At 41.5% G+C, this 27,637-nt stretch overlaps 1 protein-coding gene across 1 annotated transcript; it reads right to left on the bottom strand.

The window, feature by feature from the left end:
- Nucleotides 1–27,637, bottom strand: nf2a (NF2, moesin-ezrin-radixin like (MERLIN) tumor suppressor a). The gene is made up of 16 exons (XM_072387422.1): nucleotides 26,897–27,637; nucleotides 25,784–25,909; nucleotides 25,539–25,661; nucleotides 20,099–20,182; nucleotides 14,126–14,194; nucleotides 13,901–13,983; nucleotides 11,883–11,958; nucleotides 11,174–11,308; nucleotides 10,930–11,004; nucleotides 10,708–10,821; nucleotides 10,213–10,335; nucleotides 9,735–9,952; nucleotides 8,215–8,320; nucleotides 5,970–6,088; nucleotides 4,939–5,098; nucleotides 1–581 (listed from the first exon to the last, which is right to left on the bottom strand). The coding sequence occupies exons 1-16, from the start codon at nucleotides 27,008–27,010 to the stop codon at nucleotides 531–533; spliced, it is 1,776 nt and encodes a 591-aa protein (XP_072243523.1). The 5' UTR covers nucleotides 27,011–27,637; the 3' UTR covers nucleotides 1–530.

Raw genomic sequence — 27,637 nt, 5'->3', positions numbered from 1 at the left:
ACCAGTAAATGTTTCGTTTATGCTACACCTAGTGGTTTTATTTCCTTATAAATTCAAAGAAAAACAGATCTTCACATGATGAAGGTCACCCCAATTTGGCAAGATACAAGATACAACTTCATTAGACCCACAGTGGGATCAGAACACAACAGATTCTTTTCTTTTTACACAGTCAAACGTCATTCTTTAAAAATCACTGAATCCCACGCGCTAGTTCACTTCAAAATATATCTGGAGAGTGAGCAGCATCTCACACACACACACACACACACACTCCCTGTAAACACACACTCATTTCTCTTTTGATGAATCTCAGATTTAGAGCAGGAACATTCTGTGTGGTGTACACACAAAGGCTGTGGAATTGGTGCCGGTCAAGGCAGTGTTTGTTGTTTTTATCCGCCGTGTCTGTCAGGAGTTTCCAGCGAGTGGAGCATAGGGTCGTGTTGTGTTGTCAGGACCGCTGAGAGGGAATGTGGAACCCAGCGGCTCTTGGCAGTTGTGATTACTCACTGCTACAGGTATGCAGCTTAGAGTTCCTCGAAAAAGGCCACCCTGGACTTGGTGCTCTGCAGAGTTAGCTGTGGAGGACATGACAGCAAAGTTGCCATGAGGTTCATGCAAGTGAAAGAAAACAGGCACAAAAATCATCTGTAGCAGGATTTTAACTGCAAGACCATGAAAAGTATCCTCTAGAATGTGTCGGGGGGGGGGGTTTCAAGCTGCAGCACCCTGGATGAGCTCCTTCTCATGGCGTGCTGGGGGGCTGGCTGCATCATCTGAGTTGCTGCGGTGTGAGGGTTTGGCAGTGCTCCTGAATCGAATGCTTCAAACTGTGATGATTAAAGAATGAAACGCTACGTTTTTATTTATTTCGTGCTCAGTACTTGTTGCTTTTTGTCAGCCGTCTTCCCTGTTTAATTAACGACAGTGATGGAGGAGCTATTCATTAAGTCCCCGAATGTTAAAATACTTAACTTCAGCTTTAAGGTCCTGCATTTAAGAAGTTAGCTTTAGAAAAAAAGTTGGGATTGGCTGCAGTTGAGCCGTTTTTCCTGAAGGAGCAGAAGTCTTCAGAGCACCCTCTAAATTATACATCATGTCACTGTACTTCATCTGCAGGAAATGCCCTCTAAATTCATGCAAAGCGCATTTGTTTGTCCCATCAGACGAACTTTGTTACCACTAGATGTCACTGCGCTAACGAGCTACTACCAGTCAAATGTTTCATGCATCATACGAAGTCCTATGAATCACAAAAAACACAATTGACTTGTTCCCTGAAGCCAATTAAAAGACTGATTACAACGAAAGAGTCACTAAAAAGAAAGAAACAAATAAATATTGAATAAAAAATACTCCCAAAGCTATTTTGTTTGTTATGACTCTGATGGAATGAAACGAGCAGCTCTACAGATTCATCTCTCGTGGATCTTCATTTACATAAAGTGAAACAAAAGTCGGCCTCAATCAGAGTTTACAACAGGACGAGGGTAACAACTTTGAAGGTTTTCAACACTCTCTGCTACAGGGAATCAAACAGATGGAGAGAACACAGAAAGATCAAAGCCAGAAACAGAAAGAACCATTAATTGCTTTTCTGCCCAGGTCTGAATGAGCTGCTGGTGGATTAATTCACTTCAATTAACCCTTTGGGCAAAGCTAACTGCAGTCTCATCTAATACAGCAGAAGGGACTATGACTTCAAATTGGCTAAGTAAACTTTTTCCTCTCTGTAACATCTGTAGGGTGAAGGGAATTAAAGTGGCTGCCAAGGTAAATATTAGACTGTGGATGAAGAAGGACAGTTTGGGAAATCCTGGTTATTTTTGGAAAAAGTCTTAGAAGGATTTAGGCAAATCCAAACAGATAATGTGTGTGAGAGGGGTGGATTTGCTGTGCAGTATTTACCGACTACCCTTTATTGTCCTTGCTGACAGGCAGTCCCAACTACACTTGTGTGTAAAAGCCAGATTATGTTTATCTATGTCTGCTTCTCCAGTATTATACTGCACACCGCCCTCAGCCTCCACTCAGTAAGGAGGAAGAACTCTTTATTCAATTGCACTTGCTGTCTGCACAATACAGCAAGCTCTTTCCATAGAAGATATCCTTCTGAATGTTGTTCAGTACAATGAGAGGAGCTCCACTGATTGACCTCCTGTAAATGCCACTCCATACAGTCTGGATAGACTACAATACACAGGATATAAAGAACATCCACACATAAAAGAATCACTGCAGCTCCAGTGATTTACAGTACTGTGCAAGAGCCTTGAGAGACCACTCGTTTCTTTATTGCCAGGAAACGGGAGACAGGTGCAGTGATTTACTGAAAAATGTGCAAGCATGAATGGAAGTACAAAATTAGAGGCAAAAACTGAGTTTGTACAGCTCTAACAAGCTTGAAAGTCACTACTGGGTATGATCATCTTTATTCTCCAACGCAGCCTGAACCCTCTTAGACCAGCTTTCTTGTCATTTCTTGTAGCCACAACACTGGTTCATCCCTTGAGTTAGGGTTAGGATTTTAATGCATGAATGATTCACACGTCAGCATTAAATGGCTTTACATACAAAAAAAGACACATTCCACTGAAAGTAGTGGTGTACAAGGACTGGACTGAATATTAGTGAAAAAACGCCCGATGTTCAAACAAAAACTTTGAAAGACCTTCAGAAAGCCTGGAGAGATATCAAGACCGTGTTAAAAGATTACAAAAAGGTCTGGATCATCAGAAGAAAAATATAAAGAAATGAGGGGTGGCTTAAGACTTTTGCACAGCACTGTATTTGATGGGAACGGGCTCTGCTCAGAGGCCCGATGCAAACAGAGCAGAACCTGTGGCCTGAGAGAAGAGCAAAGTGCGCTGGGCCATGGTCAGGGTTGTTCATTAATCATCCGGAGGAGAAAGGAAGTCTGGAAGCAGAAAACTTTGCCCAGGGTTGTAGGCCTTTCTGAATGCTTTTGGCTCAGAAATCTGTGCTGTGTTCCAAATCCAATCTGCTCCTGTTTTCTCGTCGTCCACTCCCCCATCACCCCACCACTATCTGGTCATCAGCTTCAGAGTGCGCCTTCAGCACTTCTCTATGACTAAGCCTCCTTTAAACTTGCCCTCCCTTTGAACATTTTTGCTCAATCTCTGCCTTCCCTAAACTTCTCACCCCTTTTGGCATGGCTGACTTGTTTTGCTTGCTCTCAGTTTCTCCTCCCTTCTCCCTGCAATGCCGTGTGCTCCTGCCTCCGTCCTTCTTCAACAAGATGAATGCGGGCCACATCTGGTTCAATTAAGCCAACACTTTTAACTTCGCTCTTTCTCCTGTTGCATGTCAGAGGTGCCCCCATCAATCCAGATGACTAATGACCAAGCAGAAATCAATTAATGTTCCAGTAACGAGAACATTTTACACCCGGAGACCAAATAGATAGGAGACAGGCTTTTTGTCATACAATGTGCTGGAACAAATTTCAAATATTTAACATGATGCTTTTATTGAAATTTGAGAAATATTGGAGAGAGAAGATAAAAGAGAATGAGTCCAATCTGGCAATTCATCAGAGGACAGTGAAAATAAAATTTTCATTTTTTGATAACAATGCCTCTGACCAATCAATTATGAAGCAGCCCTGAAGCTGGATTAGTCAGCCACATTTTGTGTTATATCAGATCATTTCTTAACCAGACACAGGGCAAGATTAAATAACCAATATGTAGCAGGTTTATGTAAGAAGTAAACAAAATATGAGACCTTTCCTTGCGTGCCTTTCAAGCCGGGAGTTGTGGTGCACCTGTGCCACGTGTGACAGTGCAGGGCAGGGACGGTAGGTCGAATGTGATCTGACTCTGAAACCATTCTAAGCTGGCAAGAAAGGTATCAGTGTGTGCTTACACACATCAAGCCAACCCCGAGGAACTGCTGCCCACTCAGCTGGTTCTTCAATGCCAGCTTGATGGCACACACCGATGTGGGGCTGAGTGACCTTTGTCTGGCATGTGTGAATTCCAGAGGAGGGTCACAGCAACGTCTTGTTTTTGTTGAGAAAATAAGTAGCAAGCGATATTAGCAAGGGCTACAGATTTCCCTCTCATTTCCTGTCTAAGCTTTTCAGAATTTAAAGGACTTTAGACAGACAGTCGCTGTGCACTCTCAGAGCCTCCCACTCCCCAGGAGGCTCCATCAAAGAAGAACCTCAAGGCTGAACAGGGGGCCGAGTGGAGAAGATTGCTATTAAGTGATGCCTGCCTTAATATAATAACTGTCGAGGCATGGGTGTTGTATGAAAGAGGACTATCAACTTTTGATAATTAGCCACAGGAAGATGGTTTGACTCAATGTTATAACCCGAGCGATACATGCTGATTAGACGGCTGTTGAATGACTGAAAGACGAGTGTAGTGTGTTGACATTTTTATCAAACTTTGTTAGAAATCTCAAACTTCTGTCACTGAATAAGACACCTTCTTTGGTGAAACGACACCAACAAACAGAGGGATTCGGTCTGCGTCCAAAGACAACAGATTTTTACCTCATTATTGGAATTTATTAACTCAATTGTGGGCTCAGTTTTGGCACATTTAGTTTTTAAGTCAGCGTCTTCTCTTCCAGTGTGACATCTGGGGGGGTTTCTGGTGATGCACATTACACCCGCCAATGAAAACGTTCAAAAAGCCTTTACGTAAGAATAAATTTGCATGACACAACTTCTCTTTAAAAAAAAAAAAAAAAAGGATCACCGTCTTGATTTATTCATCTAACTTTTGCCCGTAAACAAGAATCAAGGTCATATCTGTGACCTTCTATAAGACCCACTGGCAAATCGAACTCATATCCACGGTTTGCATGAGGCATTGATGTGAACACGTGAGGAGCGCTTTTCACTCGTCTGTCGGGGAACGTTACCGACGGCGCCATGCACACAGCTGAGCTGGAGCCTACCTTTTTAAAGTTGCTGTGCTTGCTGGTCCCCTGCTCTGTGTTCTGGTTGTGAATGATGTCCAGCGGAGTCTCTCTCTCCTTCAGCTTCAGACTTTCAATTTCTGTTTTCAGTTCATTCAGCTGCTCCTGCAGGTGCTTGCTCTTCTCCATGTACTCAACTCTACACAAGCAAAAATGACAGGATAACAGTAGGGCGTTGTTATCATGTCCATTTGGATCGAATGCAGTGAAAATAACGGCAATGACAAGAAAGACAGAATTCTACGTATAATGTGTATTCTTTATTATCTTAGTCCAGCAGCATGTACCGTACCTGTGATTTAATACAACTAATCTGCAACATTTCAACTTAGGAAATTTTATTCTAAAAGAATCTGATCAAAATGCTTCATCCAAATCTGTGATAAAAATTAAACCTAATTATCAACTGAATCAACCATTTAATTTAATTAAACCATTAAGTTAACTCCAATAATGGGGAAAAAAGTGCTTGTTTGCAAGCTTTATTTTGTTTTGGTAATTACTAAAGAAAGACAATTATGTGTCTAAAGTATAATTAAGTATATAAATCTGACGAGTCAAATGGACACGAATCTCTGCATAAATTCCACGACGGTGTCTCCTCGAAGATAGTGAAGTTACCCATCAGCTGTTTCTCTGCGGTGCTGCTGTTCACTTGAATTTATTTGAAAAACTTCATCACCTAATGATTATACAACAGCTAAGACCCAGGTAATTTATTCAACTCCACTGCCAGGGTCATTCTTGTCTGAATGTGCTTTTTGCTGTCTGCAGCCATTGACCCTAAGAGCTATTGAGATAAAATGCCAGCAGCAACATCAGTGGCATCTGATGCTGAGGGTCACACGCTACACCGAACTCCTCAGTCAAAATGTGCATATGTACAACTATAGTACATTTAGATTTATTAATAAATAATCCTTCTGGCAAATAAACTGAAAGTATAAAATGTCCCAACTCAACTGGTCAAAACACAAAATAATAAGGACGGCGTAGAACCGGCAACTCACTTCTCCTTCTCGATCTCCATGGAGAGGCGTTTCATGTCAGTATCTTTAAAGTCGAAGCTGAGGTTCTCCCTGCTGAAGTTTAGGTCCTTAGGCATGCTGTCAGTTGGCAGTCCAGGGGACTAAGATGGAAGAAAAGATTACAGGATGTACGCATCTCGAATTTAGGAAGAAGGAATAAAACACACAGGCTAATCATTAAGAGTAAACAGGAGAGGAGGAAAAGGAGAGGTGGAGGGCACTGAGGAAAAAAAACAGCAGAGAGATCAAGATTAAATAAATTCATATTATTTTATAGCATATGGGACAATATGGAAAACATGTCTGCAAAATGAACAAAATAAGTGGAGCTCTGTGGAGAAAATGGCTCCAAGTGAGGAGGTGAAAAATGGGACCGCTTTGATTGTTTCAGACCGTGAACGTGCATATAAATGCTTTCAAATGTTGTCTGAAAGGCATTGGTGATATGGCCATCCCAGGAGTCACCTCAGGGCAGCTTGACTTGGGCGGATATTTATTAGAATCGAGATTATTGTGTGTGCAGACTTTCCCCCCCAACAGCTGATAAGTACACGGTTCAATTCAGGCAGCATGTCTTCTGTATGTATACGCAGTGGGATCTGAGTAAATTTGTGTTAACATTCTTCATTCATAAGCTAATAATAGTTGAATATTCAGTCTATGGCCAGCATCTCAAAATCTTGTTGTGTACATGTGTGCAGGGAGATGAATGCGTAGTATATCTTTGTTTTTGTTTTTTAACATGCTGGAAGCTGCTGCTGGAAGCTGCTGCGGGGGCTGCTATATGCGCTGCCTGCTCTTATACAATCGTCTCCAGTTTAGTGTGGCTTTGCAAGACTACAATTGCACGTGTCTGCATGTGCTTGCATGTGAGACTGTCTGTGTATGTTATTGGGATCAAGATAAAAGTGTCAAACCAATATAGTCACTGCATGTTTTAATCCCAGCCGCAGCAGCTCACAGGACACAACAATTTTCAGTCAAACTACATGTTCAGCCCTGAATTATACATGTTCAAAAGCATGTATGTAAGTGTACCTGTGCACGTTTTCTGCCTCTCATTTATGAAGATACAACATATGTATAAACTCAGGAACTGGAAGAAACAATATGTCCATAAAAGATATGACATCCAGACTTCTATAAGCATCTTCTGTTGCAAAATCTCATATTTATTAGGACTAACATTTTCATTCTTCTCTTATACTTTTCAAACCGAAACTAATACTTAAGTTAAAGTGGTAATAATTATCTGAGTAAACTCTTAATAAGTATTTTTCCTCCTACGAGGTCCTTTATTTTGTTCAACTGTGAGCAACAAAGGACGAGCAACAGCGTCTCTGCTCAAAGAGGAAGCAAACAAACAGCTGTTTCTTGCATTATCTTCCCCTTTGATACACTGAATGAATATTAGATTTGTGCTTCCCTCAAATGTTTTAGTCTCTTTATAAACCAAAAAAAAAGATTTAAAAAAAACTTAAATAACTCAAGTTTCAGTGTGTTTACAGCCTTGTTTATTCATTGTGTGCATGGAAACGACGGTTTTGATGAAGCTTGTTCAAAGAAAGTGATGATGCATCGTCTTTCAAACTAATTTGGTTGCAGGTGCCTGGAACAGTTATGGAGCGCTTTCCGCTGAGCTGTTATGTTGTGCAGAGATGCATCGAGGCTTTCGTGTTCTTGCTGTCAACAACGTCGAGCTCGCTTCAGCTCGCACTCTCTCACATGGTCGTGAACATTTGGATGTGCTAGCTCCCTGCTGAAAGCACTCCTCTCTTCTGATCGATTCACTTTTAGAATGAGCCATTTTACTGATTATAAAACAGAATAGGAACAAGAGCCTAGAAATAGTTCAATAGTTTTCTTCAGTGCAACCCTTACCCAGACCTGGAAATTCATTGGTCAATTTGCATGAGTGTCCTTGAGCATCATATTTACAGCCATTTTTATAACTGCAACAATCTGTTGATTAGTTATTAGTTTTTAGGTTCTTGTAATCAAGACATTTCACTGTTTCTTCTTGTGTTTTGGACAGAGAACAAAGGGCAAGTCGATACAGTTGAGGAAGCGAAAAAGGTTTTACTAATTAATTTCTCCTGTTGATTGTCAACAGTTTCAGCTGATTGATTCCTGATTGCCCGTGAGCATCTGCTTGTGAACTGGATTGTTACTACGTGGCTCGTGTGAGTACCAACATGTGTGTTAGAATGTGTATGTGCTGAGTTACCTTATAGGCAGCCTTGCTGGTAATCTCCAGCAGCTTGTTCTTTGCCCTGCGCTCTGAATCTCTGGCTTCCTGTAGGTCCTGTTTCAGCTGTGCAGCCTCTTTAGCCCTGAGGGGCAAACAGACAGAAGAACAAACTAAATGTGTTAATTCACCTGCCAGAATTTCCAGGGAAGCAGAACAATCTAAATCAAATCCAGAATTATGTGACATAATCAGTAGTTTGATATTCAGTGATCCAGGGATGACTACGTGTTAATATCCAATGTAATTAACGCGACACCACAAGACAACCATCACCGACTCCATTATTTCACCATTAAGTCTGAACATTCCTATTTAAGAATGCTGTAAGCCAGTGATTATGTCTCTTTCTATGTGCTCCTGAACACTCCAGCAGTTCCCCATTGATGTGGGGGAGCGATGTGCCTCAAGCATTTGAGTGGACATAGTCATTTACATGTTGAGTGCTGCCTGTTTAAATCTTTCTCTGGTGCAGAAAAGTGCTCATCCAGGAATTAGAGTTACAGGCAAGTGGTGAATGGTACCCATTTGAAATGATTGCCTAATAAACTGTGAAGTAGAGGCTGTGAAGTGATAGCAGTGATAGTATGTACACTGTTTTGTTGTGAATATGAAACTATTTGCCTCTTTCAAGCTTAACGGAGAGCTGAGAATCGCACCAGTCGAAATCTCTTTATTTCTCTGTGCTCCAAAGATCTAAAAAGTCAAGAGCAAACATTTGAGCTGATTGATCTGATTCACTCAAATATTATATCAGAAAAAGACAGAGGTGCTTTGAAAGGCTCAGATAAAACAGATGATACATTCTGTTTTAGCTCTGTGGAACTTCAGTGTGCAGTTAAAGAGATGCCCACCATCAATCAATATTAGTGCGAACAATTAACTGCCACAAATGAACTGCTGTGCCTCGGACTGAATGGGGAGCGCTGCTGAATAAAAGCTTTTACTTACTTTGTTCCTCTGGAAGCAGCAAGGTGTCTGTGGCCTGCTTTCCAGATGCAGTGCAAGAACAGTATCTTTGACATTAAATTATTTTCTAAACAAGTTAGCAGTTCCTACTTTCTGACAGAGCAGTTTATTCTGTGCATGGCGCACACTCACTAACTCCAGTGCGTGAGAATGTTTGGGAACCTCGACACTGAAGTAATACTACTGACCCAAAAACATTTTGGAGGCTCATGAGCTAAGGGAGTTACTTAGCAACCACCTTTTGATGCTTCTGTCAGAAAACTATTCTATTTGAGGGATTCACAAATCAATAAAAGAAAAAACCTTTGGAAAGTTAGTAAGAAATAAGTTTCTTTCAGGATGTAACTTGCTTGTGTGTGCATATGTGTGAAATGGCAACTGGGAGAGAGGATCCGGGTAAGAGAGAGACGTTCTTATTGATTCAAAGCCACAAAAGCTGCCAAAGCTGAACAAATATACTTCAGAGTCTCTGCAGTATGGAGAGTGCACACTGGATTCATACACTCAAAGCTCTTTCTTCTTCTCCTCACCTCCTTTCTGACTCCTCAGCCATCTTGAGTGCAAGCATCTCAGCCTCCAGCATTTTCTGTTCCATGAGCCGCCGCTCCTCCTGGCCACGCATGGCGGTCACTTTGATGCGCTGCATCTCCGTCTCAGCCTCAGCAGCTTTCTGGGCCAGCAGCTTGGCCTCCTCCTCAGCGATCTGGGCCTTTTCAGCCAGCAGGTCTGCCGTCTGTTCAGAGCGCAGCTGGAGAGGAGCAAGAAGAGGGAGAAGTGAAGGAGTCGCAGACGAAAATTTTTATAGAGCAAGGGAGGACACGAGGAGTCAGAGAGGTGCAGGGGTGAGGATGAGCACCAACACAAAAAACCGGGGGAGATTGATGAAGAAGATGAAAAAAAACTTGGTGATAATGTGTCATGTGTTGCTGCTGAGTGGAGTGTCTTTTGCTTCGTGCTGCTGCAGGCAAAATGGTAGAAGTTATTTTCCCCAAACCATCAGAATCCTACCAGTGCCTCGTTGGCCATGTGAGCCTCATCCTGCAGCTGCATTAGCCTCCTCTCCATCTCGTCCCTGGCTCTCTCTGCCTCCTCTCGCAGCTGCTTTTCCCTTTGAAGGCGTTGCCGCTCTACCTGAACGACACATACAGCAGAGAGTGGTGCAAAAATTTAAGGAAAGACCGAGAGCACTGAATATGGAAATATGGTGATGGAGGTGTCTCTGATGGACATTTTCAGGACGTAGGACGTAGAGACGAGCGAGGGTTTAAAGGGTTAAGACTGCATAAATTTTGTTTTGTTTTTTGGATTTGCTGGACTGATTCTATTTTCCACCAACATGCAGTGAGCCAGTGGCCCAGAGAGAAGTCTTTAATGCTTTAATGTTTATCTTATCTTCTGGTGTAACTGTTTCTCAGATAAATCGACTAATTGATTAATCTAAGTATGTGACAAATTAACAAATTGACTCTGATTATAAAACCTAAAGAAACTCATTGTCTTCACCTGTTTTCTGGCCCTTTCCTCCCTGGCTTGAGCTTTCATCTGTTGAACTTCAAGCGAGTCCACCCGCCGCCGGCGCATGAACAGGTCGTGATTTCCTATACACAGCTGGAGGATCTACAAAAACAGAACCAAAAGCAAGAATGGGTGCCATTTAAACCGTGGAAATGGCTGATAAAACTTTTCTGCTGCAGTTGCTTGTGTGATGATCTCAGCTGAACTCACCAGCTTGTTGACTCTTAGCCGTGAAGAGTTGAACTTGAAAACACTGGTTTTCTTGTCCAACGGTTTGATGGTAAACTAAAATTTGATGTGGAAAAAAAAAACAAGAAAACAAGATTATTTTGAATCATTTCAGCTATCTTGTAGGACAGGACAATATTTTTTAAGTTCCCAAGACAATAGTGAAACCCCACATTTAAAGAGATACAGATTTAATTCATTCACGTTCAACAGCAAACTCGCCCACCTCCTTGTCGCTGTAGGATATGTTGCGGATCTCGTTCCAGGGGAAGGAACACTTGGGTGTTAGCCTGTTGTCTGGCTCGTAGATGTGCAGACCCAGGGCGTCCACTCCCAGAAGAAGATCTGTTCCCTTTTTATTCTAAACCACAAAAGAGTAAATAAAGCTATTTTACCCCACTGACACCAGCAGGCAGCTGCGAGGCCACCCTCCCAGCCAGCATTCATTTGTTCCTTCATTTGACAGGGGTGGCTTTGCAGCGGCTATGCTTGCCAAAGCTGTTAGTTAGAATTGACCTGAACAACAGCGCTTGCAAAGTGTGGATGCAGTCTGTGCTAGTTTATTTGAACACGGTGAATTATGTGAGTCGACTTTGACTTTTCAGTGGTATTCTTAAATGTCTCGGCCTTTAAAAGAACACACTGATCAAGGGCAGAGCCACCTCAAGTGAATTTCTGCTCATTTAGGATGTTAGAGCTTTTTTTTTCTTGTGATGACTCATCCAGAACACACCCATAGCCAAGAAGCAGCCATGTATTTACCCTGATACACAGACATTGAAATGTTAATAAGTTCTCAATATAAAATCATAGACTGAAGTTAGAGAGTCAAATACACTAAGCACATCATTTCATAACATTGTGAAGCTGGCACGTGTCCTAACCTCTCATGTTGGCTAACTTTGTAAAGATATAGCAAAGCAGCATCAGCTCACCCTGATTAAAAAGTAATTGACGCCGTACATGTCCAGGTCCTGAGCTATTTTTAAATACTCCATCTCAGCTTCATCCCTAGTTCAAAAGACAAAAGATAGGAGGAAAAAAGGATCAAGAGGGATCCAAGGGAATAGAGAAGCGAGAGAGGGAAGGGAAGGAGGAGAGAAGGGGAAAGAAAAAAGAGATCAGACCTTGTTTTGTGTGCAGCATCTGTCATGTTGTGTGAGCTACAAAAACTCTGCCACGCAGCTCTTGCATGGGTGAAAAACACAAGCCCAACACTGACATAAAAACACAAGTGTAACCCCCTGTCAGGCTTTAGAGGTCACGTTTGACAATGTACTTTATTCTGAGTCAGTAAATACTGTGGGAAAAAATACAAAAGGCATCTAAATCCTCTCTTCCTGCAGCATGTTGCCAGATCTGTTCTGATTTTACGGTCAACTCAGCCAAAAAAAAAAAACAACATCATTAGCTCATAGATCATACTTTGAGGGGAATGTGGAAAAAAACATGCTGGCGCCTAAACTTTTAATAACAGGGTGTTTGATATGGGTGGTTGGAAAATGATGATTTAAGCTTCATCAAAGTTTAAAAAGGGAGGAGAGCGTTGTTCCATGTAAACAAATCTAAACTAGGTTGGACACCAAGTGGATTCTAACTTTAGACTGGATCAGTAGACGTAAGAATGGGTTTGCTTGATTTATGCAGTGGAAGAACAAAGCAGTAGAATTGATATATTCACTCTAAAAAAGACAGGGATGTACAAGGCAGGTCAATCGATAACTTTGATGTGGTGCTTGAGTCTGAAAAGCAAATGAACTGGTGTACAAGTGAGGGCGAACCTGTTAAAACAAGGCAATTAACTCCTTTTCCCATGGCCAGAAGCAGCGTTGTTAGCCTCACAGCCCTGCTTGCATTGATCGCTCCCTACGACCAGCCTGCAGACTGTTGCATTTGACCATCTTACAAGCTGTGGCAGACTGCAACATCTCATAAACATGATTTTCCTAAAGTTTTTGACAACACCACAGCAGTCAGCCCTAAACAGCAGGATTGACAGTGTGAGCTGCCAGCTGCTATGTAGCTGGGTAAAATGGATCCGTGGAGTCTCCGTTTACCTGCAGGTTGGCGCTCCTATCAGTATCAGAGCCTCCGTATGTGATGCTCTGGTTGGTAAACGTGTTATTTTAAGACCTATTAGGAGGTGGTTCTGTTTCCTGCAGCTCAGAGTGCGGCAAACTGTTTCATGTTTTGTATCACTGCTGATCTGAGCTGGAACTAATAATAACTGCATCTGGAAGTCCTCTGAAAGCAAATACCCATTTCTTTCATTGAAGACAAAGGCCAGGTGTTGGTAAGATTTCAGACCAGCGTGAAAGGGGCTGTCAAAGCAAGTTTATTGCTGCATCGGAGATCAAAGATTCAGAATTAAGGCAATAGCTCAGGGACAGTATCAACACAAGTAACTCCAGGTTTTCAATTACACAGTTCCTTAGACCATAAGGCCAGCAACATCCTTCCATTATCGTGCATCACAACCAAAACATCAAAAATGCTAAAGGCGTGAGAGTCAATACCTCCCCCAAACTGCTCATTGATCAGCATCAGAGACTCAGTTATTACTCATCCAAACGCTGAGGTCTTTGGCCTTCCAGCCAAAAAACGTCTCAGACACAGACTTTTAAGACACTTAACATCCCTCAAACTTGCTCATATCAATTCTAAAATTAGCTCAGGTTTCCAGTGCAATGAGTGAGTTTTAGCCATTAGTCTTCTTTTTTTTTTTAAAGCAAACATAACAACATCCTTTCTAAGGCAGCACAACTTCTCTGAAACAGCGTTTGGTTGTGAAGACGCTTTCTGCATCTCAGGGCCAGTGTGGATTCTGGTTTTGCTTAAAAAATGTACTTTTAGCCTAATCTTCAGCACATCCTGTGTGAGCTCAAAACAAAACTATGGGCTGATGACTGAACTTTCACAGGAGTACAGATTTAAGCAGCATTTTTTTTTTTACCTCGTCCTGCCCCTGTGCTCTGCATAGCACGCTGTGATCCTCTCCTCCCACATTTCCGCAGTCATCTGGTACAAGTTAATCACCTGAAATGGAAAAAGGCATACATAAATATGCATAAATGCACTCACCTGATATAGCATTTATCAATATGCCACACACTGTTCAATGCGGGTTCAGGCTAAGGTAATAACACGACTGACATTAAGTAAACCAGTCATCACCCACCCTCTTTGGCAGGAGTTCCTCCTCAGCAAGGAAGCCAGGTTTATGAACATCAGGGTCGTAGTCTCCGTACTGGAAGAGAGAGTAAAAGAGCTGAATCAATGGATGACATTCAAAACGAATGACCACTATCCACAACCCAGACAATGCTTCTCCCGTGAGATGTTCATAATGATACTACAGCGCTAAGAAAAGGAGGATAAACAGAGGCTCATCTTCCATCAGGTCATTAATGTGCATCACACAACCTGTGGCCCAAGAGACGATGTAAATGATGCTATTAGAGATGCCAATCTGGGAGAGACCTGAGACCACTTATAGAGTTGTTAGCGTACAAATGATATCACATGCTTTCAGAAAACTATTAATGAAGTGGGTATGACTGAATGTCAGTGGGAATTCCTTTTAGGCTGGAAGTAGTTTAACATGAACATTTACATCTGATCGGGGCATAGCAGGTAACCAATCAGAACAGTAGAAATACGCAGTGCACCAATGGCATTCTGCTAGGAATTTTGTCGGAAGCTTTGAAAATAAAATTAGAATGAAAACTGCGTGTGTGGTTTGGGCCTGATGTTGGGGGAGGGGAGCTGGAGACATGCTAGGAGGGTTCAAACATCAAAGTTTACCACCAAGTCTGTTATTGTGGGTTTAAAACACACCAACACTCTGGTGAAGAGTTTACAGGGCTAGCATTCGTGACTGTAGAAGTTTTTTTGTTTGTTTTTTTATGTCTTGCTAGAAAAAAAATGGGTAGACTCCCTCTCCCTCCCTGACTTTTAGAACGTCAGATTATGGACTCCGTATATCTCAAGTTTGGACCATATTTGCCTGAAAATCCCCCCACCGTGTTTCTAATCAATTGTTCAATTAATTGCAGAAAAGTAGTCTTTATCGTTGTTACTGTGCATACCAGTCGGAAAAATAACAGTCCTTAACAGACCTGAATTTAACAAGCTCAATACGCAGACTGCAAAGCTTGAAACTCCAGTGTAGACAAACAGAAAATGAGATGCTGAGGGCCATTTAATTGGATCCTGTCCCTCCAGTATTTACCCTCACCTTGTATACTCCCTGGGGTCATCACCTGTTTGTAACTGCTTCATAATTGATGATATATCGGTTTATTGAGGTATTATGGTACCGATAGGCCTCAGTTAAGGTAGAGACAAACATTTTGTCAATGACAATGCTTGCAGATACTTTCCTATTGTTTACCTTTCCACCGGTTATTTCAAACACTCCCTGATTAAAAGTAGCAATTGATTCTGAAAAGACAGCTTAGCGTCAATATCAACAGAAGCTCATTACTAACCACCCACTGTTGGATAAACTGTTCTCAGGAGAGGCCCTATTGAATGAAGAAAATCCATTAACAGTGTAACAGTGACGAATAAAGGTTTCTCACAGGTGACTATGAAATAAACTCCAGGAAATGCAACACATTGTTCTGTGTGTGTCCGAAATATAAAGCCTTAAAGTTAATGTTGGTGCTTTTTGTGCTTGGAGCTCATTTGAGCACGCTGATAAACAGGGTTGGTGAACAAAAAACAACCATATTTTCAGCTTTTCATACCCACGCTTTTCCCAATAAATTCAAAGCATTGACAGAAGCAACATGTAGTACAAGTCAGGGGCCCGTGTCATTTTGTTCCCTTTCACATGTCAGGTTAATGGGCCTTAACGTTTGGGAACGGATCTACATACTCTGGTAAATTCTAATGAGCGCTCAAGAATGTTTTGGGTGGTACAGACTGAAACTGGAAAGAGCGACTCAGGTGAACACTTTTCTGTTCTGCTATACAAATGGGAAATCATATCTGTGCCACATTACAAGAGATGGAAAAGAGAGACTGAGAAATAGCTACAAGTAGCAATGATTCCCACCAGAGTCATTCTTGCGTATTACCCTGTCATGTCCCTCTCTACTCTGTAAATGGCTGAGGGAGACAACTTCCCTCCCTTCTACTCTACTTGTCTCCCCCAAAGAGGCTCCCTCTGCCTTTTTTTTTCACAGAGCAGCTGTTCCATGATATTCCAGGTCAACACCTCCGTGTAACACCGCACCTACCCAGAATGCAAAGCAGGAAGCACTGAAGCCTTTGAGGACCCACAGAGGGTGAACTCTTGGCTCTGGGAGCATGTACACACAATCATGTGAAAAGTACATCCCACTGAAAATGTTTGCTTTTTGACAAGCAAACACTTTATCCTTTTTGATGTGGTGCCTACAGATACAGGCAGTATACAGGAAATAAACCATGAAGAAAACCAGCTTGTTCAATTATTCCAAAAAATAAAAAAGATGCAACATCGCTCTATAGAAAATAACAAAAATACAAAAGCTCATAAGAAACCCCCTTCACAGTTAAGCTGAATTCTGGCTTTTTGGATAAATACATCCTCCCTTACAATCTTTAAGAACTGTACCTTTATTCTCGTCTATCTTCAGGCTGGCAAAATCATGATGAAAGATAAACCCAGACGCCAAAGAAGTTCTCACTGTTTAACATAGCACTTCACTTCTTGTGGATCAGCACAAAAGCTCATCGTGAAGAGATAGGGAGAAGAAGGAAAGTCTGCCAAAACCCTCTCAGCAGTTGCAGCACTTAACAAACACCAGTTATCTCTTTGCAGTGCCAGTGTAGTCATACTGATTCTAATCAAACTGGACTGCTGATTAAATGAAAACAAATTGGGGTCTCATATTTCGTGCCGTTTCCCGAGAGAAGGTGCTGACAACATGGAGCACAGGGCACAAGCTGATTTGTACATTTTTCTTGATCCACACAGTCTTTGAACCCGGGCTTGTTAAATTAGCAAGGGAAATGCAGGTGTCAGAGGGCTCTACATCCGCTCCTTAAGGTAGACTTCTGGTCTGAGCAGACTTTGTCCGGCTGTCTCGTTTTCTTTCAAAGAGATGGGATCCTTCAAGCAAAACGACTGAGATCGCTTGAGGCTTATTAAGGGGGCTTTTTCCAGTGGAGCGATTTCCATAGACCACAGGTGACTTTTTTTATTTTTATTATCCTCAACCATTAAATCTAAGAAAAACCTACACATTGACTGTCATACAGAAAGAAAAGAGTTATAATATAGGGTTTACAATACGAAGAAAATATCATAGTTCAAAGACTATTCAATGGCAAAGATGACATGAAAATATCATTAAAAAGTAACTTTAGACAAAGGTCAGTCAAATGACAACAGACACTACCAACTGCGTACATATTGCCAAAAGTATTCGCTCATCTGGACAAGGATGGGGCCATCCCCAAACTGTTTCCACAAAGTTGGAAGCATAAAGTCTCTTGGTATGCTGAAGCATTCAGAGTTCCTTTCACTGGAACTAAGGGGCCAAGCCCAGCTCCTGAAAAACAACCCCACACCATAATCCTCCCTCCACCAAATTTTACATTTAGTACAATGCAGTCAGACAAATACGGTTCTCCTGGCAACCAACAAACCCAGACTGGTCCATCAGATTGCCAACTGGAGAAGCGTGATTTTTCACTCCAGAGAACATGTTGCTACTGGTCTAGAGTCCAGTAACAGCATGCTTTACACCACTGCATCCAACGCTTTGCATTGCACTTGGTGAAGTATGGCTTGGATGCAGCTGCTCAGCCATGGAAACCCATTCCATGAAGCTCTCTATGCACTGTTCTTGAGCTAATCTGAAAGCCGCATGAAGTTTGGAGGTCTGTAGCGGTTGACTCTGCAGAAAGTTGGCGACCTCTACGCACCTCAGCATTCGCTGATCCCAATTGTTTCCACTTTGTTATAATACCACTGACAGCTGACTGTGGAATATTTGGCAGCGAGGAGATTTCACGACTGTACTTGTTGCACAGTTGGCATCCTATCATGGTACTACGCTGGAATTCACTGAGCTGAGAGCGACCCATTCTTTCACAAACGTTTGTAGGCTAGGTGCTTGAATTTATACACCTGTGGCCATGGAAGTGATTGGAACACCTGAGTTTAATTATTTGGATGGGTGAGTGAATACCTTTGGCAATATAAGAGTAGATACTGACAGACTGATCAGAATAAACAGTTACATTGATTTGAACTTGGAAAGCTGCAATAATCTGTAAGAATTCCTTCCACATTTTCCTGTCTCACATCAACAAACACACCCTCCAGCCCACCAACATATCTTCGTGATAAGCTCTCACCTGAGGAGGTTATTTCTGATCAGATGCCTGAACTACCTCAACTGGCTTTTTGGTGCGTATTTGCCCTGTGCGTGACACCAGCCACCCTTCAAAGCCATCCAGAGGACTCTTGTGTCGTTCAGCCACTATACTCCATTCATCCATTTTCTATACCATCAATCCGTCAGTCGGGTCATATATTACATATATTGATGCTGATCAACCACAACATTAAAGACCTGCTAGATACTAGATAGAAAGCTCTTTCCAATCATGGCACGAGCCTCCTGGGGGTGTTCTGTGGTATCACACATCACATCAAGATTCTGAAAGTCCTATCAGTTGTGATGCGAGTTCTCTGCGGATCAAACCTGTTTTTCTTGCACAACCCACACAGATGTTTCATTAGATTAAGATCTGGGGAACTGGAATGCAAAATAGACACCAACTATTTTCCTTTGCAGAGCGATAGGGTACGTTGTTCTGCTGGAAGAGGCCACTGCGTACTGGGAGAACCCAAAGAGACCTTTTTCTAAGACGCTGTCTGGAGATCACAATTTAGTGCTTGTACTTTTTATATTTTTCCTGCTTCCAACACGTCAACTGAGAGGACTGACTGCTCCATTGCTTCGTAATGCATCACACACGATGACAGATGCCACTCCAACAAGATAATCAATATCTTTCAGTTCATCTGTCAGCAGTCTTAGCTTTGTGACTGAGCTGTGGGTAATCTATTATAACAGTCAGGTTCAACAAACACACAGCTGCAAATCGTGCCCCATCTTACTCTTGTTGGCTAAAATATATCAAACGCCTCCCCTTTGCACAAGAGAAATGTACAGTTTAACATCGCAAAGGTGATGACCCTTTTCTGACTGCTTTAAATGTGCTGCCAGGGCTGATACACTTTATTCATTGGCAAGAGGCACATATGCAATCCTACGGCCACCAATCTAGACACCATTAATGACAATACAACCTACATCTAAATTACTGAATAGCTTTGCTTTAAAGGTGCAATGTGCAAAATCAAAAAGCAATTTAAAAGCAAAAAGCTTACAAGCAACAAATGGAGGGCGGGCAAAAGAAAGGAGAGCGTCAACTTTTTTTCAGGTACTTGTTTAACGCTGTAAAAAAGTTTAAAACGCCGTATCCTGGACCTTAAACTGATTAAGCCATTAATGCCTGGAAAGAGCTTTAAAAGTCTACTTCCGTACCACACGGACTCCTGGCTCCTCATCACAGGGCCTGCAGCTTTTCATGAAAAAGAAGCAGAATTTGAAAATTCAATACCAAAGCTAGTGAGTGAAAATGTACTGTGTGCTCCTCTGGTTCTTATCAGGACTCTTGACAGCAGAGATATGATCAACTGCTGCTGATTTATGACTTCTCTGAGGGGAGGCCAGACATGAGAATATTATAGAAGTGGAGCCCACGGGTGGTGAAAGGAGAAGGTCTCATTCTACTGATTTCAGAGAAAACTATGTAAAAAATAAATAAATACATTAATGTGGTCCAGAGGTTCTTCTTTTAAAATCATTGTCACAGCCACAAAGAATGAATTACATAAGATATGAGCTAGTAAAGCAGTTGACCACAGGAAAGCCAACATATTCCCTCAGTCAGTTCATTTTCTACAACATCGTTGAATGAAGTGAGGAGGAAAAATGGATTTAGCCGTAAATTTTCAGCATCTTTTAAGTCCAAGAAAACAAACTTTGTTTTTGGTCAAGTAGGTTGGAAAGGATAGAAAGATAATTCGATAAATGAGTGAAAAAAAAAAAACCCTGTCTGGATATAAGTGAGCACTAACCTTGGCATGGACGGCATACGAGGCCAACAGCACAGACGCCTCAGGGGGGCAGTGGATCTCTTCTTCGAGGATCTTCTTCTTCACCTAAAGAGGAACCCAACGTTATCAGCTGTGGACCAGATATGACTGTGATACGTGGCTAACACAAAAAATAACTTAAGTGGAAAAGAAGACATTTTCCAAAAGAATCGAAGGAAGAAACTATCTTGTCTAACTTATAAAAAAGACAGCTACTCCTCAGTCTGTCTTGAATATTAGGTTTTTTTCTCCTTGAATTCATGTCTATGAGAGCGACACAGAGACAAAGAAAGTAAAGCAGACAGATGGCTTAAACTGAACCATATACAAGGGGAAAATAACAAATGCCTTAGAGAGAAGCAGCAACTTTCTGACTGCTGTCTCCTTGACAGCCAGAACAGTTCTCCCTAAATTCCAGACTGACACATACGGGAATTATACTTGTCTAAATGAAATATTTAGTGTGCCAAAAATCCCATTTCAAAGTCACACAGAAATAAAAGCGTCCCCCGGAAACTGCTTGGCTTTCTTAACAAACAAACTTTCGATGCACTTTGATGGAGCTTCCACAGAAAAGTGTAAACTGCTAGTAACTAATTAATCAAACATATAGATGTGCTGTTCGTAAATGGAACATTTAGGTATACTCTTGACTTCAGAAGATGGCAGACCGTTTCCCCCACGGCGCTAAACAACTCACACAAGGTTCTCCTGAAAAGCTGTTTGATCTGTGCCAAACGTATCTACTGTTACTCCGGCCAGACATTTCTGCCTTTGACCTTCGGTATCCGGGATACCTGATGTCAAAAGGTAAGGTCTTCACAGACAAACTGAATGTTGCTGATGAGCAAAGACTTTTCCCTGGCGGCTCTCCGGTGCAGATCACATTAGTGCCACCTCATTCCTACCGCAGATGCACAAACTTTGATACAAACAGCTGCAAGAGTCTGTGACGACATCTTGGGGCTCCTGTAGCCTTTCTTTTGGCATCAAACATGTGCTCTTGGAGTGACTTTGCTGAAGTAACCAGTACTGGACAAATTACAATAAGTTAGCTGAGATTTGCGTTTTAGTGGGTTACTTTTCCTTGCAGTGAAATGATTTACTTAAACTGTTCTGAGATCTGAGTTCTGAGACTCATGGGTATCCATGAGGCTTTTTACCCGGAGGCCTTAGAGAGCTTTTCAAATCTTGGCATGATGACATCGCACATTTTTATAGCAAAGAGAACAGAGCCTTCATGCCTTCTGGTGTTTTAGGAAAGGAAGGTTCCGGTTCAAATTCCTGAGCAGATTTTAGATTTGAAGGTGTGACAAATACAGCCATCTTTCTCATATGATTAATCTTTTAATCTTTTTTTCTTTCAATCAAAGGAAAACAACTACAGTGTATATACTGTGCATCACATGTTTGACTGTATCCCTTTTTACATGTGAGGACGATCAAGTGTCCGTTCAAATGCAAACTTAACGGTTTCCATGTGATGAACTTATTTTTTTTGCTGCTGAACAGCCTTTGAAATTGGTAACTAAATGTCCAGGCATACAGAGACGTCTGCAAACTGCCCGATATATTTCAACATTTAAATATACCAGTCACACAGGGACCTATTACCACCAAGCAACAGCATTTCAAATGATCATTAAGTTGATCCAAGAATATCAGGTTGCTAGTCAGTTGAGAATAATAAGAGAGGAAAAGCAGGGCATGATAATTATAAGAGAACACCTCCTATTTTTAATCATTTGCGCTATTTCTGCTCACGCACAGTCGCTTATTCTGTTTGTGAATTCATTCCAGTGAGATGAACAAACTCAAGATTCAGGTCAACATTTTGTAGCTTAAGGAAGGACAGGTGCATGTCTGCAAGAGTTGATTTAGATGTCACGGATCACAGTAATAACATGCATTACTGAAATTGACGTTAATCCCCTATTATGAGGTCTCAGCTGAAAAACGAAACTTCTCACCAGATGTCTCTTTACCAAACTCATTTACCTGTCAAGCTAATTGAATCTCAAGCTTGCCCAGGTACATCAAGAGCACAAAGCAGGATTTTAAGGTTAGATGGGACAAACTTGCTTTACATAAGTGTTAAGAGCAATGCTTCGCAGTCAAACCTTGTTATTTGCAAAGTCAGTCATGCCATCTTCTCATGTTTTGTAATGACTAAGGTACAGACAGAGGTGACAGCCACTAATCACAGCAAGCACTAAAAGGCTGAGGCTGCAATCCCCTTTACAAATGAGACCTTGTTGCTGTTACGGTCGCTGGCTGGCGTGGCGCAGATGCGCGTGTGTGTGTTTGTGGAAGTGGGGTGTGAGCTTGTGTGTGTCGGGATCGGTGATCATTTCTGATAAGCACTAATCCAGCCGTCACGCCTGTGACACTATCTGAACAGGGGCCGCCTCCTGACATTAAGGCAATTAATGAGAGCAAAGTAATAGGAGATAGGTGATGTGACGCACTACATGTTTGTATTCTTCTCCCCTTGTAGCTTCATATCGCCTCAACGTTGAGTAGTTTGCTGGCTGCAGTCTTCTTTTAGAAAAAGAATTACCTTTAAAATAAATCCATTTTTTTAACTACCTTTTAAGTAATCAGGGATGAAAAAAACCCACTTATTTTTGTCAGGTATATTAGGATGACAGAGTAAAATGGACAAATAGAGGACTGCTGAGCAGAGGCAGTATACATGTGACAAGAGACTATATCCCTGCTGAAGCCAGCCACTGATCTGACCAATGATAAACCAAAATGACTAACAGAGTGACCGGCAGCGGCAAATGAGAGGGTGACTATTGATTCAACCTGGGCAGCAACTTGTGTATCCAACCCATCCACAAATTGAATCATCAATTGTCTCGATTGTGCACTGGCACTTATGGGCTAGTGACTGGTATTTCTATGCTGGTGACCCACGGGATCAGACATGTCCTCGGCTGAGCGTTAGCATTTTTAGGCTGGCAACCATCACACCACGACTTACTGTCAGCTAAGTTATCAACTGCTTTAGTTACTAGTATGCCCAGGCAAACTGGGTTAGCTTTTCTATTTAGTGTCGCCACCTACTGTTGACTTGCCTGCTCCTGCAGTCTGAGACTCCTACAGACAACTAGAAATTGATTGCTACAAGGTCCTGCAAAGTCTTGCAGAAGACATATTTATATATAACCAGATAGTTACAGGTTTGACGGACTTGTTGTGTTCTTGGTGAAACGTACTTAAGTAATCAAATACACTTCAAAGGGCCGGGGTGCAAGAAGTGTACCAGATTTTTGCTAGACATGATCAGCTGGATTAAATATTCATATCCATAATGCACACAAAAGGAAAAGGCAACTTGAGTGGTGTCAGGTTTAAATATAATACTGTAATTCAAGGCTATGGAGAGCCTCTGTCTCTTTATTAACCATCAAACATGGATATTTTCTTTGTAGCTGTACTGGATGAAATATAGGATATGTCTGGAACTCAATATAATTAAAAATCAAGGGAATGTCTACTCACCCAGAAACCAAGAAATAAATAATATACCACAAAGTGATTTTTTTTAAAAGTTTGTTAATCTTGTTTGGGGAAACCCAAATATATATTCTACAGGAGAGACCTTGTAGCAATCATTCTGATTCATGGAGGGAGCGTCAGACTGCAGTCAACAGTAGGTGGCAGCAGTGTTTGGCACAATCTGCCACTACATGGAAAATAGGACAATCTAACACAGCAGCTGACACAGTTTGCTTCAGGTTACTGGTAACTAAAGCAGTGGAGAAGTTAGCTGACAGTTAGCCTTGGTGCACAGCCAAGGCAATTGATCATACAATGACTCGACGCATGAGCTGCTGCCCAGGTCTAATGAGTGGTCAGTCTTTCATTTGTCAAAGCCGGCTGCTCAGTTCCCACTGTCAGTGGCTGCCTCCAGTAGGAACATAGCCTCCCACTACACATTTATGCCAAGTGCTCAATAGTCTTATATTTGGCCTAACTGCACAAAAGAGAAGAGCAGCTATCCAAATGCTGGGAGACCAAAGTATACCACAGGCTACCTAAACCAGCACAATATGATAATATGCTTAATAAGACAGGATTGTTATGGGGGGGACAAGCATCCAATGGGGAACATGTTATCAACTGTAATTGATTAAATGTGGCTGGTGGCACTGGATGATGAGAACACAGTAACAAATCTCCTCTCTTGCTACCAGAATGGTGTGATAGGCTCCGCAGGAATTCCCCCGAAGAGTATTAAGTGGATAGGAAGGGCAGCGGTAAAATGTTGTGCACTGATTCCACATGGCTGCACACAATCAGACCGGGACAATGGAAAAAGTATATTACAGAGTGTTCCGCGGAACAACTTGCAGAGGAGCTGTGGATGCGTGCCTCCTGTTCTTCAGGCCCTGGCACTGGATGCGAATGAAAAGGAAGCCAAAGATAAAACAGATCAGCTACATGTGGTTTACAAAGCCTAAATGGATGCTCTTACAAATACAGAGTATCTTAAAAGCTTTGGGAGTCGAGGATCAACTTGCCTTGTTGCATCACACTAATGCAGTGATTCTAAATAAAGCAGTTTTCTTTTTCTTTTTTTTTATTGAGATGACGCCCACTAACAAGAATGTTTTCTTTTTAAAGCCTCGAACAAAGTCCCCTGTGGGAAGATGGGAAAATGTGTCTGCCCACTAGCCAGGCAGTAATCCCCAACTTCTTCTGAGAGGCATGTTTCATGTGTACCTCCAAGCCCCCCACAAATGTTGCTTAAAGCCAAGTCTATGTTTCTCATATGTCTGCAAGGGTCCACGGGATAAAAATGTTGGCAACAAAGAGGTCTGGGAACTCAAAGAGTATACACTGCAAGTGGATGCTTGTTGGGAGAGGAAGCTGTGTGAAGAGTTTCGTCTTCATCAGCACCGTTAGAATTCACTATTTAAAGATGCTATTTAACTCCTGACAGTTTTAATCAGTCTTGGTGCACTTCAGGAAAATTTAACACAGTGCTACAACCTTACCTACAACTATACATTGCTGTGGAGATCCTGCCGCTAAGAAGCTTAATGTCACAGCAGGCTTCCCAAAAAATTCTGCAATAGCTTTTCTTTGTATCAGACCGAGCCCTTCCTTCTTTGCAGAACCAACCGAACTGCATTGTCAGCTGTCCCAGTTCAATATTTACAACAGTCTACAGAACATATGGATGCAGAAAAAATTAACTGGCCTTTAGAAAACAGCCAAGATACGCATCGTTGCCAGTGTACATAAATGCATGTTATAAAGGTTTTACAGTATAACACACACACATAAAAGAACAGAACATAAGGAAGAGAAGTCTGTTAAAAAAAAAGTATATTTTTAAGGCAACAGCTATTTCTGAGTCAGTAAAATAATAATGACAGAAAAGCAGCTTCATAATATGATTAGTTACCTGTAGGAAGAAGAGATGCTGGGTGATGTCTTGCACCAGCTCCTCCTCTGCATTTTCAGGGTAAAACTTGGCCAGGAAGTGAAAAGTTATTGGTTCTTCCTTAGGCACCTCCTGATCCAGAACCTGCGTGAAATAACCAAGGAAATCAGCATTCACACAATTTTACTTTCCTGCATATCTGTATAGTAACAGTTTTCACATGGGCACATGGCGTTTTAAGCAGACAAATATTACACAGGATTAACCTTCTTTTCCATCTTCAGCCACGCCACAGAGTCCTTTATGTTGTACTGGAGCCCAAAGAACCACGTCTCCCTCAGTCCCAGAGTCCGGCACACCAAGTTGAAAAGGTCTTTTCCTTTCCACTTGACCTGAAATAAATGAACGTTTTAGTCTTTTTATTTTTTTTCTAAAGCAGGAGAGTAATGCGAAAAAGCTTAAATTTTGCCTGATTGAGGCATTTAGATTATATATTTCGTCTCTAATCTCTGAGTTAACTCTGAGTGCAAGCTACGGTCAAGTACATTCAAGGCTGGCATGAAGAAACGAGGACATAAACCCCACCGTTCAGCAGAGACGGCAAACTGGCCCGATTAAAAGGAAAAGAAATCCAGTGCAAGACAGAAGAAAATGAATAACTTGTTTTTATGACAAAACCTGCTAATTACTATCTACTAACTTCTATAATAACCCTAGAAGTGACACGATCACCATCCCAGGACAGTAAATTGAAACCTGCAACTTGGATTTTCGCTGCTGTGTGTAATTAACAAAACCAGTGGCTAACCTTGGTGGGGTTCCTCCCATTTTAAGTACAGATATGGTATTTGCAAGTAAATTTTATGTTCTAGCTCCAACATATCATCTAGAAAATAATATGATACACCGGAAACACTGGCGGAGGGCAAATATATCAACCTTCAGATGAAATCTGCATCAATAAATGTGTTTTAACTCAATTTGCAGACAGATAATTTTCATTAAGTCCTGTCAGCACTGAGATTTGATAGTGCTTAAAATTAACCTGGTTTTATTTTGGTAAAAGACAGAAGACCTCATGGGGTCCTTTATAGAAGACTGTCTACTAACTGCAGCAGCGGTTCATTGTCATTTGCTGTCATCTAGTGTCAGAAAAGAGAGAGGATACATATTAGGAGAAACTTATGAGGAACCTCCATCAGCAGTCTCACTTACGCCTACACATTTTTTCAGTTATCTTAACAGATAGTAGGTAGGCGTAGAATTAAGGTGTAGTTGCACGACAGCAAAATAACTCAATAACTAAATATTTAAAGTTACTAAGCCACATGAGAAAATGAATGTGTACGTGTAGTGTGAGCAAAGTTTCTCAAATCCACCTCGCAGCTGAACTCCATGTCTGACTCCATGGTGCAGATCCTCACGTTGAAGTTCCTGGCTTGTTTTCTCATCAAAGAGTTAAATCCCATTTTAGACGCTAAGGCACTTGCCATGATTCTAAACTAAAAAAAAACAACTAACTATTCAATCAATCAAATTCGTTCCCACATTCTCTGCAAGCTGAGTGCACGGTCAAGACATTCTTTCTAACCGATTCTACTCCCTGACTGCAACAACCGATGAGTCACTTGACATAATTATCGACAGAAAAGCGCAGATGTGCATGTGACTTCTCAGTCCGCTCTGCTATCGATGTTTGTAAGCAAGTCCCATCAAAGTTTTTCGAGATTTTGACATATCGATTTGTGAACGTCGCGTACATTCGACATTTATGAGTGGTTTTCTGTAATTCCACGGTCGCTTCAAAATAAAAAGTTCACAGATACATTTCGCAAGAACAGACAAACAGATAAAAAGTTACATATATTGGCTGCTAACGATAGCTGGGTTCAACAGAATTTAAGTTGGCTAAACAACGTTAATGTTATATCCAAAATCTTTTCACGAAAGGTAAACGTTTCACAAAGTGAACTCTACAAATGTCTTTATCTACTCCTCTGAGAAATTATTCATCAAATACTTCCCTTCTTAAGACTTCGAAACACTTCGGTTGTTACATTTAAACTACTCTGGAAACGAAGAGCTAGCTAACTGCAGCTAGCAAACTCTCTCATCTACAA

The sequence above is a fragment of the Leuresthes tenuis genome, unplaced genomic scaffold (genome assembly GCF_036924035.1).
Source record: "Leuresthes tenuis unplaced genomic scaffold, fLeuTen1.0.hap1 SCAF_6, whole genome shotgun sequence".
NCBI classification, from domain to species: domain Eukaryota; kingdom Metazoa; phylum Chordata; class Actinopteri; order Atheriniformes; family Atherinopsidae; genus Leuresthes; species Leuresthes tenuis.
The sequence above is the reverse complement of the archived record's forward strand: the minus strand, read 5'-3'. Positions and strand labels throughout refer to the sequence as shown.

Excerpts from the sequence above, each read along its gene's own strand:
- nf2a (XM_072387422.1), bottom strand. The coding sequence starts at position 27,010 with ATGGCAAGTGCCTTAGCGTCTAAAATGGGATTTAACTCTTTGATGAGA. Across the intron at positions 25,662-25,783 it reads GGCTGAAGATGGAAAAGAAG|GTTCTGGATCAGGAGGTGCC; the intron begins GTTAATCCTGTG and ends TATTTCACGCAG. Across the intron at positions 11,005-11,173 it reads TATCCTACAGCGACAAGGAG|TTTACCATCAAACCGTTGGA; the intron begins GTGGGCGAGTTT and ends ATCAAATTTTAG.